Genomic DNA, 13,953 nt, shown 5'->3' with positions numbered 1-13,953 from the left:
TTTTTTAAAAAAAGATTTAAATGAGTTAGTACTTATAATGTGCTTAGCATTGTAACCACATAGTGAACATACAGTAGCTGTAATATTCTTATTAATTATAATCACTAATAAGATGTAATCTCTGGGGCTTCCCTGGTGGCGCAGTGGTTGAGAGTCTGCCTGCCAACGCAAGGGACACGGGTTCGAGCCCTGGTCTGGGAAGATCCCACATGCCGCGGAGCAACTAGGCCCGTGAGCCACAATTACTGAGCCTGCGCGTCTGGAGCCTGTGCTCCGCAACATGAGAGGCCGCGATAATGAGAGGCCCGCGCACCTTGATGAAGAGTGGCCCCCACTTGCCGCAACTGGAGAAAGCCCTCGCACAGAAACGAAGACCCAACACAGCCATAAATTAATTAATTAATTAATTAATTTAAAAAAAATCTCCACCGAGAAGATGTAATCTCTGTTCTTATGGAGCTTTCGGTCTGTGTTAAGCAGTTACAAGGTGCTCCTTAGAATTCCTTTTCAAAATAAGTCAGGTTAATTGAGATACAGTTTATATACAATAAAATTTACCCTTTTAAAGTATATTATAGTTCTTTTTTTTGACAAACACGTAAAATCATGTAACTTCCACCGCAATCAAGATGTAGAGTAATAAAGACACAGACCTACTAGAGAATGGACTTGAGGCTATGGGGAGGGGGAAGGGTAAGATGTGACAAAGTGAGAGAGTGGCATGGACATATATACACTACCAAACGTAAAATAGATAGCTAGTGGGAAGCAACCGCATAGCGCAGGGAGATCAGCTCTGTGCTTTGTGACTGCCTGGGTGGGTGGGATGGGGAGGGTGGGAGGGAGGGAGATGCAGGAGGGAGGAGATGTGGGAACATATGTATATGTATGACTGATTCACTTTGTTATAGAGCAGAAACTAACACACCATTGTAAAGCAATTATACTCCAATAAAGATGTTAAAAAAAAAAAAAAAAGATGTAGAGTACTTCCTTCCATACCAAAAGTTCCCTGCTTACCTTTTGTAATCAGAATTATACAATATGTAGCCTTTTGTCTGGTTTTTCACCTAGTATAAAGCTGTCAAGATTCATACATGTTGTTGCATGTATCAGTAGTTCATTCCTTTCATGCCTTTTTTTTTCATATTTTTTTTTGTTTTATTTTTTCATAGATCTTTATTGGAATATAATTGCTTCACAGTACCGTGTTAGTTTCTGTTGCACAACAAAGCGAATCAGCCATATGCATACACATGTCCCCATATCCCCTCCCTCTTGAGCCTCCCTCCCATCCTCTCTATCCTACCCCTCTCGGTCATCACAAAGCACCGAGCTGATCTCCCTGTGCTGTGCTGCTGCTTTCTACCAGCCAACTATTCTACATTCGGTAGTGTGTATATGTCGATGCTACTCTCACTTCGCCCCAGCTTCCCCCTCCCACCCCATGTCCTCAAGTCCATTTTATATGTCTACCTCTTTATTCCTGCCCTGCAACTAGGTTCATCAGTACCATTTTTTTTTTTTTTTAGATTCCATATATATGTGTTAGCATACGGTATTTGTTTTTCTCTTTCTGACTTACTTCACTCTGTATGACAGACTCTAGGTCCATCCACCTTACTACAGATAACTCAGTTTCGTTTCTTTTTATGGCTGAGTAATATTCCATTGTATATATGTGCCACATCTTTATCCATTCATCTGTCGATGAACATTTAGGTTGGTACCATGTCCTGGCTATTGCAAATACTGCTGCAATGTACATTGTGGTACATGTCTCTCTTTTTTTTTAAAATTTATTTATTTATTGATTTTTGGTTGTGTTGGGTCTTCATTGCTATGCACAAGCTTTCTCTAGTTGCGGTGAGTGGGGGCTACTCTTCATTGTGGTGCGCAGGCTTCTCATTGCAGTGACTTCTCTTGCTGCGGAGCACTGGCTCTAGGTGCGTGGGCTTCATCAGTTGTGGCACGCGGGCTCAGTAGTTGTGGCTCACGGGCTGTAGAGCGCAGGCTCAGTAGCTGTGGTGCACGGACTTAGTTGCTCTGCAGCATGTGGGATCTTCCCGGACCAGGCAGGGCTCAAACCTGTGTCCCCTGCATTGGCAGGCAGATTCTTAACCACTGTGCCACCAGGGAAGCCCTCCATGTCTCTTTTTGAATTATGGTTTTCTCAGGGTATATGCCCAGTAGTGGGATTGCTGGGTCATATGGTAGTTCTATTTTTAGTTTTTTAAGGAACCTCCATACTGTTTTCCATAGTGGTTGTATCAATTTACATTCCCACTAACAGTGCAGGAGGGTTCCCTTTTCACCATACCCTTTCCAGCATTTATTGTTTCTAGATTTTTTGATAATGGCCATTCTGACCAGCGTGAAGTGATACCTCATTGTAGTTTTGATTTGCATTTCTCTGATAATTAGTGATGTTGAGCATCTTTTCATGTGCCTCTTGGCCATCTGTATGTCTTCTTTGGTGAAATGTCTATTTAGGTCTTCCGCCCATTTTTAAATTGGATTGTTTGTTTTTTTGATATTGAGCTCCATGAGCTGTTTGTATATTTTGGAGATTAATCCTTTGTCTGTTGTTTCATTTGCAAATATTTTCTCCCATCCTGAGAGTTGTCTTTTTGTCTTGTTTATGGTTTCCTTTGCTGTGCAAAAGCTTTTAAGTTTAATTTTCCAGAATGTCATAAAGTTGGAATCATACAGTAGCTTTTTCATACGTAGCTTTTTCAGATTGACTTCTATCACTTAGTAGTATGCATTTAAGGTTCCTCCATGTCTTTTCGTGGCTTGATAGCTCTTTTCTTTTTAGCACTGAAAAATATTCCATTGTTTGGATGTATCATGGCTTATTTATCCTTTACCTACGGAAGAGCATCTTGGTTGCTTCCAAATTATGGCAGTTATGAATAAAGTTACTATAAACATCTGTGTGTAGGTTTTGTGTGGATGTAAGTTTTCAATTATTTGGGTAAATACCAAGGGGTACAGTTGTTGGAATGTATGGTAAGGGTATGTTTAGTTTTTTAAGAAACTGCCAGATTGTCTTCCTGAGTGGCTGTACTATTTGGTGTTCCCATCAGCAATGAATGAGAGCTCCTATTGCTCCAGCATTTGGTGCTGTCAGTGTTTTGGATTTTGGCCATTCTAATACGTGTATAGCGGTATCTCATTGTGGTTTTAATATGCAGTTTCCTCATGACTAATAATATTGAGTAACTTTTCATGTGTTTATTTGCCATCCATATCTTTTCTCTGATGAAATGTCTGTTCAGATCTTGATCTTTTTAAAAATTGGCTTATTTTCTTTTTTTTTTTTTATTTTTGGCTGTGTTCGGTCTTCGTTTCTGTGCGAGGGCTTTCTCTAGTTGCGGCAAGCGGGGGCCACTCTTCATCGCGGTGCGCGGGCCTCTCACTATCGCGGCCTCTCTTGTTGCGGAGCACAGGCTCCAGACACGCAGGCTCAGTAGTTGTGGCTCACGGGCCCAGTTGCTCCGTGGCATGTGGGATCTTCCCAGACCAGGGCTCGAACCCGTGTCCCCTGCAATGGCAGGCAGATTCTCAACCACTGCGCCACCAGGGAAGCCCTTATTTTCTTATTATTGAGTTGTGAGAGTTTTTTACATGGTCCACATACAAGTTCTTTATAAGTGTTACTACACAAATGTTTTTTTCCCAGCCTGTGGTTTGTCTTATTAGCAGACGTTTTTAATTGATGAAGTTTAATTTTTTCTTTTTTGGTTAGTGTTCCTTATCTTCTAAGAAATCTTTGTTTAACTCAAGGTCAGAAAGGTATTTTTGTTTTTCCTTCAAGATGTTTTATCTTTTTAGGTTTTACATTTAGGTCAATGATTCTTTTCGAGTTAACTTTTGGATATGATATGAAGTTGAAAATATTCTCCTTTGTCCACTGAATACTTTGACACCTTTATTAGTAAATTCCTGATTAAATAGGTAATTTTCTAGGGAAATATAATTTACTAAAGTGACTCAAGACATGAAAATCCCATATAGACTAACAGGCATGGTCGAAATGTTAAAATGTATCTAAGCCCAGTGAGTTGTTTTTTGTTTGTTTTTCTTTTTCTTTCTTTTTTTTTTTTTTTTTGGCTGTGTCGGGTCTTAGTTGCAGCACACGGGATCTTTGTTGAGGCATGCGCTATCTTTTGTTGCAGCACGTGGGCTCTTCATTGTGGTGCATAGGCCTCTCTCTAGTTGTGGCAGCGGGTTTTCTCTCTCTAGTTGTGGCACGCAGGCTCCAGGGTGCATGGGCTGTGTAGGTTGTGGCACGTGGGCTCTCTCATTGAGGTGCACGAGCTCAGTAGTTGTGGCACGTGGGCTTATTTGCTCTGCGGCATGTGGGATCTTAGTTCCCCAACCAGGGATCAAACCCGTGTCCCCTGCATTGAAAGGCGGATTCTTTACCGCTGGACCACTAGGGAAATCCCCCAGTGAGTCTTATGGACAGTTTCATTAATAGTTTGAAGAAGCAGATAATTACAATGCTATATCACACACTGTAGAGAAAAAGAAAGTACACCCATTTATTTTATAAAATTAGCAAAATCTTGATAACTGAGAGCTGACAAAGATAGTGCAAAAAGAAAATTGAAATTTGTCCTGTCTCACTTAATGAATATAGTTGTAGAAAGTCTGTATAAAGTACTTGCAGATTAAATTCAACAAGTCATTATTACATTTTTTTCTGATTTCAAAAACAATACATACTTCCTCCAGAAAATATAAAGTGGTGTAAAGTAGAAAAATTTAAGTCACACTTGATCTTTCCACCCTGTGGTAACTACGGATAATATTTTGATATATTTACTTCCATGTTTTTTTCCAGAGCAGTTATCTATATAGTTATAGATAACTATATTACTATAGCTATATAGTAATTTTAACATACTGATTAGAACTGCTTTTTTCCCCATTGGATATGTCAGATCTCTCAGTATATTAAAAGAATATAACCAAGAGGAATTCTTTCAAGATCTAAGTATTATATTAAGGAAACTATAAATAATAACACATTAGTACATTGATAAGTCAAAAAAACAGGAGGAAAGCGATATGCTTATCTCTACTGATCACAAAAATTTTTGATAAAATTCAACTATTCCACTCAAAGCTTTTATTACACTAAGAATAGGATAATTTATTTTTATTCTAAAATATTTAAATAATAACAAGCACCTATATTTCTACTCAATTGATTTTAAAATTGGTAACATGAGGACATATTTATAAAAGTTACATATAATCTCCTTTGACCACTACTCTCCAGTGACAACCCATAACATGAATGTTGTGTATATCCTTTTAGTTCATTTTTTTCTTTTATACTATGCTTACATAATCCTTTAATATGATAAAGAACAGCTATCTGAAACCAAGAGACACTAGCACACTTACCAGTGAAATATTGAAGAAATGTCCACTAGAGCAAGAACAAGACAAGAATGCCCACTGTTACTTTATTTAACATTATTTTGGGGGTTCTTAGTGCAGTAAGATGAGCAATCATTAGAGGTATGTTTCCAATAACGAACAAAATAAGTACATAGCTGTTGGCTAATATTATTCTCTCTTCAGAAAAATATTCCCAAAAGAATCAACTGAAAAATAATTCAGTAACATGGCTGATAAATGCAAACTAAATGTTCAAAAATGAATCGTTAAAATTTTATATATATTAGAATAAATTATATCTTAAAAACTAAGGGGATTAAAAGTATTTACAACAACCAAAATTATAAAATACCTATGAATGATCTTAATAAGAAAAGTATATAACTTATAAAACTAGAAATTTGCTATCATAGATAAGTAAATAAAAGCGTTACATCAAGAAATAAGAAAATTTATTAGTGTCCATCTACCCATTTACCTAAAGAAATAACCTTGATAAAGAGCAGTGTGCACAGCACAGTGTATTGGCATATTCAGATTTAAAAGTGTGTATTATTTTTATTAAAGAAAAGAAAACTTTAAAGTTTTTGAGATTTTTATGGTTTAATAGTAAGTGATGAGTGGGGACTTCCTTGCCAGTCCAGTGGTTAAGACTCTGCACTGTTGCAGGGGGCATGGGTTCAATCCCTGGTCGGGGAACTAAGATCCCGCAAGCCCCATGGCACGGCCAAAATAAAAATATAAATAAATGTTTTTCCTCAACTTTACTTCAAATTCAGGTTAAGTATGATCAGTGGGATTTAAAAGTTGGTAATAAAACTTGTATGAACATTTCCCATTAGGCAGGGGACCATTAGTTTCAAAACAACCTCAGTGGATGGCTTCTTGGGCCTCTAGAGTTCTATCATACTAAAAATAGCCTTTCATGATAGAGCTTTGACTTGATTCAAAGGCAGGGTAGGTTTTACAAGATTGCAACATGAAACATCAGTGGAGTCCAAAACACGCACAGATGTGCACACACGTACACACCCCGTAATGGAGGCTTCCATTAAAAGAGGGGGATAGTAGTATAATGGACTACCTTGTGGAATGATGTTGATGGCCTTCAGTTCCTCATTGAAGATTTGTGTGTGTGTGTGTGTGTGTGTGTGTGTGTGTGTGTGTGTGTGTGTGTGTGTTTAATATTTATTTATTCTGGCTGCGTCGGATCTTAGTTGCGGCATGCAGGATCTTCGTTGTGGCATACAGGCTCTTAGTCGTGGTATGCAGGCTTCTTGGTTGCAGCATGCAGATTCTTAGCTGTGGCATGCAAACTCTTTAGTTGCATCAGGCGTGCAAGATCTAGTTCCCTGACCAAGTATCGAACCCAGGCCCCCTGCATTGGGAGTGTGGAGTCTTACCCAGTGGACCACCAGGGAAGTCCCAAAGATTTGTGTTTTGTTTTTTCCTCATCAAACTAGCGTGTGTATCTCTTGGTAGCCAGAGTGATATCATATCAGATTGCAGTCTGTAGCTACAGCTTTCTTTTTTTTCACTGCATGAGAATATTAAATAAATACTACATTTTATTTGACTATTTAAACATTATAAAATTTCAGATTTAGGTTTCTTTTGATGAGTGTGTATCTTCTGTTTTTCTTCTTTGATCTCCCAAAAGAATTTAAATGGTGTAAAGCAGATGGGTCTAGCAGCTTTATTTTGTCCATTTTACACCCCGCCCCCCACCCCAGGTCAGTCTTTTCCCTCTTCAGTATAGAGCTGGATAATCAAAGGGCTTGAATAGCAAGAACCCATAAGAATTATGTCTTAAATAGTAAAAGAGAAAAGTGGCACCAAAGAAAAGACATTCTTGCTGGGGTGAAGTGCTTTGGTGTGTGCTTGTTACTTCTAGTTATAATCTCATAATGCCTCCAGGGCCAGTAGCTTAACATTGGTTACAGTGAAGTCCAGTTGGTTTTGCTTGATAATTTATTGTCATACTCACTACATACCCTAACCAATCAAAAGGTAAAAAAGCGGATGGATGGGTGATTGACTGGCTGAATGATTCATTAATTCATTTAATAAATTTTCCTAGGCACATTGCCCTAGCTGCCATGAAGGACAAAAAAAACAAACAAAAAAAAAGAATAAGATATACTTTCACCAAATGACCCAACAATCCCACTACTGGGTATATACCCAGAGAAAACCATAATTTAAAAAAACACACGCACCCCAATGTTCATAGCAGCATACAATAGCTAGGACATGGAAGCAACCTAAATGTCCATCAACAGAGGAATGGATAAAGAAGATGTGGTGCATATATACATGGAATATTACTCAGCCATAAAAAGTAATGAAATTGGTTCATTTGTAGAGACGTGGATGGACCTAGAGAGTGTCATACAGAGTGAAGTAAGTCAGAAAGAGAAAAGCAAATATCGTATAATAAGGCATATGTGCGGAATCTAGAAAAATGGTATAGGTGATCTTATTTGCAAAGCAGAAGTAGAGACATAGACGTAGAGAACAAATGTATGGATACCAAGGGAGAAAGGGGTGGGGACGCAGGAGTTGGGAGACTGGGATTGACAAATATACATTATTGATGCTATGTATAAAATAGACAACTGATGGGAACATACTGTATAGCACAAGGAACTCTACCTAATGCACTGTGGTAACCTAAATGGGAGGGAAGTCCAAAAGGGAGGGGATATCTGTATGTGTGGCTGATTCATTTTGTTGTGCAGTGGAGGCTAACAGAATATTGTAAAGCAGCCATACTCCAATAAAAATTAATTTTAAAAAAAGAATAAGATATAGATATAGGGCTTCCCTGGTGGCACAGTGGTTGAGAGTCTGCCTGCCAATGCAGGGGACACAGGTTTGAGCCCTGGTCTGGGAAGATCCCACATGCCGCGGAGCAACTAGGCCCGTGAGCCACAATTACTGAGCCTGCGCGTCTGGAGCCTGTGCTCCGCAACAAAGAGAGGCCGCGATAGTGAGAGGCCCGCACACCGCGATGAAGAGGGGCCCCCGCTTGCCGCAACTAGAGAAAGCCCTCGCACAGAAGCGAAGACCCAACACAGCCAAAAATTAATTAATTAATTAATTAATTTTAAAAAAATACTTGAAAGGTTTTAAAAAAAAAAAAGATATAGATATAGTTTCATCACTCAAAGAGGAGATTAAAAACTATTAATGCTAGGCAGAATGAATAAGTGTTTTTATACAGATAAAAATAATTGTGTTATTGGAATTTCATGCCATGTTATTCAACATGACTTGTACTTAAGGAAATTATTAAAACAAAACTTGCTTTATAGCATCTATATTGCCTTTTCTATATCTGTGTTGTTTGAACAGTTTAATACTGATGACTTTAAGTAGAGTTTTTTTGTTTTAATTGTTTTTGTTTCGTATCTAACAGGAAAATTTGGTGAACATGGAGAAATAGGAAAAACTAGGGGCTCCTAAGTACCTTAGGGAGTATGGATAGACAGTACCTGGTGGTGAAGCACACTTGTACATTGCTAATAATGATTGCTCCCGGTAGCATACATGTGGGTTAAAGGTGTAAACCTGTGCTTCAGAAATTTGGGTTTCTCATGCAGTATTGGGACTGAAGTATTTTTGTTCTAGATTTGGTTCGAGGGGTAGTAGAAATGTCTGTATCCCATATAACCAACTTTTCTTGATTCTAGACCTTTCACGTATTTTCTAAGTAATTCCTTTAAAAATTGATTTTGAGATAAGAAACATCATTCTTTTTGGTAGTCATACTGGAAATATCAGGGGTAAGCTAAGAGAGCAAATTGTTGGTGTTTTTAATTTTAACATTGTCATTTTGGGCAATTCACGTAACTGTCTGTACCTGAATTTTACTTTTGTTAAAGTACTACCTCCTAAAGTTTTTATATTAAAAATAAATGTTCTTATCTAAACACCTAGGAAGTATTGTGTGAATTCAAAGTCCATTTTGTAGTACAGACTATCTTGTAGTAGTTGGGAGTGGAGATTCACATCCAAATTACTTAGATATGAACTTTACCTTTGCCGTTGATTAGCTATGAACTCCTTGGACAGGTTTACCCCTGGGTGACTTAGTTTCCTCAACTACTAAATGGGGATAATAAATGGTATCCTTCTTATAGCCTTGTTGTAAGAATTAGACAAAACAAAACACTTAGAATAGTCCCTGGCATTATAATACATGGTCGATTAATGTTAGCTGTTATTATCCATAGAGAATGGGGAGAAGGAATGCATAGGAAGTTGAACTTAATTTACCTTTTCTAAGCTTTAGCTTTCTTTTTCATCAGATCTTTTGTTAGAGATGTTCATATGTAACAGTAAATCATTTTGAGTTTAGTATTATTTTCTTTTTGTTTGATTTTTTTGATGGAAACTTTTACCATTTAATGAAATGATCAGAAACCAGAAAACAGGAATGAAGGGGAGAAGAAGCAGAGACCAGAAATCAGCTTTGAGTGATTAAAAACTGGCGATGCTACTTTAGTCCTTTTGTTTCTCTTAGGAACTAGAAGAAAAGTAGAGCTATTTTTTTAAATCAGTTTTTTATAAGTCTAAAAGCAACAGTAATTAAAAGATTATGTCACTGTAAGCATCTATGGAAGTGAATTTATAGTAACATGCAACCCATAGCTAAGTTAGCAAGATAATCTCAATTATATCTGTCTTTTTCTTTCCTGTTTGTCATGAAACTGTTCAGTGATTTATTATAGTATGTTCAGTACCTACAGGCCTGGCATGTTTCCCAACACAAATACTCCATAACCTGAAAGGGACACTTAACAAGCTAAACTAGTGAAAGATCTTACTTTCCCTTTGCCTCCCTCCATTTAAAAAATATTTACTGAATGCCTTCTGTGTGCTGAGAAGTATGTTACTAGCTGAGGATATAAAGACAATTTCTGTTCAAAGAATGTAGGAGAGACAAATAAGTAAGTAGATAATTTTAACAAAAGTGATTTATACCCCTATATGTAGAGGTATATACAGGGTGACTTCGGAGTACTGAAGGGGTACATAATTCAGTCTTAAGTATAGAAAGGTAGATGTTCAAGGAGGGATTCCTAGAGGAAGTGAAACATAAACTGAATTTTGAAGGAGTGGGAGTCAGCCAGATTAAGGAATGGAGGGAGAGGACATTTTAGGCAGCTAGAAGAGCAGATGCATAGATAGATAGACCTGGGCAAATATATCATCGTTTAAGAATTCCAAGTGGTTTGGAATAGGACTAAAGACAGCAGGCATGGGAGAGTGGTGAGAGAAAAGGTTAGACAGAAAGATAGGCATTAGTGCAGCAACATGGATGGACCTAGAGATTGTCATACTGAGTGAAGTAAGACACAGAGAAAGACAAATATTTGATATCGCTTATATGTGGAATCTAAAAAAATGGTACAAATGAACTTATTTACAAAGCAGAAATAGAGTCACAGATGTAGAAAACAAACTTATGGTTACCAAGAGGGAAGGGGGGGAGGGATAAATTGGGAGATTGGGATTGACATATACACACTGCTGTATATAAAATAACTAATAAGAACCTACTGTGTAACACTGGGAACTCTACTCACTACTCTGTAGTGGCCTATATGGGAAAAGAATCTAAAACAGAGTGGATATATGTATATGTATAACTGATTCACTTTGCTGTATACCTGAAACTAATGCAACATTGTAAATCAACTATACTCCAGTAAAAATTTTTTAAAAAAAAGAAAGAAAGAAAAATAGACATTGGGCCAGGTCTTGAAGGATTTTTAATAAGCTGTGAAGAGCCCTGTCAGATTTGTGTTTTTGTAAAGGTCATGGTGGTACCACTGTTGAGAATAGATCAGAAAGGGACAAAACTGGAGTCAGGTAAGAAGGAAATTATTACTGTCCCAAACACACATAAAAGGATGTCACATTTGAAAGCTGTGATCTACAAATAAATTCTGTCAAACTGGGATTTATAAAATTGTTTAAGGATATAGAAGACTTTTTGTCCCAAGTGAATAAATCCCAGAAGAATCATTTTAGCCCTTTATCTTTTTTTCTTTTCATTCACTACAAATCAACACAACAAACTTGGTTGTCAGCAATTTGGATTTTAGGATAGGTGGTATTCTGAAGGCTCTTGGTGCCTAAACCTGGGAACAAGATGAGAATGGGTAAAGTGTTTAATAGCTAATTGGATCCTGTTTGATTTGGGGCTTTTTCAACAAAGGAACTTATTTTTAGGCTGAAGAAACAGTAATCAGATTTGCATCTTGGATGGTTTTATTTGGTGACTACATTTTTATAGACCCGGTAGCACTAATAAAGATTAGCTTTTCAGAAACGTTAAATTAGGATTGGGCTCATTGCTTTAACATAGACAGATGAGCAAAGGGACAGGTTGTTCATATTTTCTCTGACCTCATACATTGTTTTCCTAAAGTGTTAATGTGTTTCACTGTTACTTTTTTTTTTTTTTACAAGATTTAGAAGCAAAGGTATGTATAATCCAAAACACTATTTCTTTTTGAATTTAGAAATTATATACATAATCTTTTTTTTCTCCTGTACCTCACCTCCTAGGTTCTGTGGTTGTGAAAGTTTGAGAGTTTTGAGGGAAGAGAATGGTATAAAAGAGATGGGTATTTCTTACATGAAAAACGAAGAATAAAGTACATTTGAATTACTGACTGGAGCAAGTTTGATAGAAACACCATTTATATGGTCATCCTTTGTTCTTTTGTGGAATTACTGTTGACTCATAGTGTAACCAGGTGTTCATTACTCAGAATTTTTATTTAGTAGAAGATGCAGTCTGTATTCTGCACGTGTACCGGAAAAGAATGTTTAAGGAGATTTCTTGTTAGAAATTTCTGAATAATTTTTACAAATGTTATAGCTATCATCAGACTTATTGTATTTCCACTGGATATGTGGCTGAGTGTTGGTAGTATTTGGATTTCTTTCTCACTGTCTGAAAGTGAAACTGAGAACCAAATGAGTTAGAAAGAGTTATGAAAGAGAGAGAAGGAAGGAGAGACGTGGCAGTGACTAGTAGTCATCTCTGAGTCATCAGCAATGAATGCCACTTTACTGGAGAACATTCAGTGTTTCAAAGCCCTGTGACGGGCAGCTCCTTGATTTCTGACTGGTTAGTTTCTACACATCATTGATACCTCCAGGTTCTTTAGTAGACAGAGGCCACTTGGGACTTAGTTTTTATGAATATCATGTGGTTTTATCAAATATTTTTCTTTAAGATTAAGATTTCTCAATCACTTTCATTGTAACTACATGAAAAAATACTATTTGGGGTAGATAGAATGTTAAATGGACAGACAGTAAGATGGAGGTGGTTAATTTTCAATTGGTAACAAATGGATATAATTCTCAGTAGATCTTTAAATTGAAATAAAACCATCCTTCCTTGAGCTTTGAGTTGTTATTAATAGTCAAAGACTTTACTTAAGTGTTACTAGGAAAAGAAACAGTAATTCAACTGTTAAAGTAAGAGTATCAAAGATTGTGAGTATAAATAGCTCAATAGTTTGTGACTGAATAAAAGGAAACTTTTTTTTTTACTGTCAATGTTCCTTCGGAGTATACTGCCTCTAGTAGTTGGTGTTTAGTCATTGGTGCCATGGAAAATAGATACCACATGCTGATGAAATACTCTGCTTTGCATTGTTACTGGAAGACTTGTAAGTGTGCTTTAAAAATACTTTGCGTTTGGCCTATCTGATAGAACTTTGTGCAGTGATGTAAATGTTCTAGATCTGCACCGTCCAGTGTGGTGGCCATGTGTGAAATGTGGCTAGTACAACTGAGAAACTGAATTGCAAATTGTGTTTAGTATAAATGTATTAAATATTAATATAGATATAAATAATCATACGTAACTAGTGACCACAGTATTAGACAGCACATCTTTAAATATTTGAGAACTGAGCAGCCCATTTGATAACCCTTACTTCACTGACCAGTCATTAAAATATACTATAGTTGTAATTAATATTTACTTTTAGTACGTTAATTGAGGAATGTGTTGTTTATTTCAGGTCTTTGTTTATATGTCATGTTCCCAATGAGGCCCTTCTGCTTGCACAGTTTATAATTTAGCACCCTCTTTCTCAGCCCGTCGTATTTCCTTTCCCTGAATAATTTTTTTTCTATAGCACTTATCACCATCTAACATACTAGAAAGAAGGCATAGATTTTTCCCTCTTTGTATCCAGTCAGTGTTTCCAACACCTAGAAGAATAACTGATACTTTAGAGGTGCTCAGGACATTTTTGTGGAACGAATAAATGAGGATTGTGGTTTCCCAATAGTAATACCCCAATTCATTAAGCACTTATTTTGCATTCTATGGCAAGCATTGAGTTGGATTAGCTATATAAAGTGCACCATGACCACTGTTCTCTTCCATAATAAAACATTTCTTGGAACCATTATTTGAAACAGAACACTGAATTGGTTGTCGTTAGTTTTACTCTGCTGTAGAATTTCAGAACCTGAAGGGAGCTTGGCAATAAT

The 13,953-nt window shown here is 37.0% G+C and overlaps 1 protein-coding gene across 13 annotated transcripts in view; it reads left to right on the top strand.

Annotated features, from left to right (window-relative positions):
* The window catches only part of PHACTR4 (phosphatase and actin regulator 4), a 152,048-nt gene that overhangs the window by 86,949 nt on the left and 51,146 nt on the right, over positions 1-13,953 (top strand). The window contains exon 1 of one of the 13 annotated variants that reach the window (XM_082347738.1): positions 9,951-13,118. The exons of the other annotated variants lie outside the window; for them this stretch is intronic. Coding sequence (XP_082203864.1) covers positions 13,058-13,118 — 61 coding nt within the window. The 5' untranslated portion in view covers positions 9,951-13,057. Of the gene's footprint in view, positions 1-9,950; positions 13,119-13,953 lie in introns of those variants that run through there. 13 annotated transcript variants of the gene reach the window in all.

This window comes from Balaenoptera borealis, assembly GCF_965194805.1.
Source record: "Balaenoptera borealis genome assembly, chromosome: 1".
NCBI classification, from domain to species: Eukaryota; Metazoa; Chordata; class Mammalia; order Artiodactyla; family Balaenopteridae; genus Balaenoptera; species Balaenoptera borealis.
Note: the sequence above shows the minus strand (reverse complement) of the source record. Positions and strands in the feature narration are given on the sequence as shown.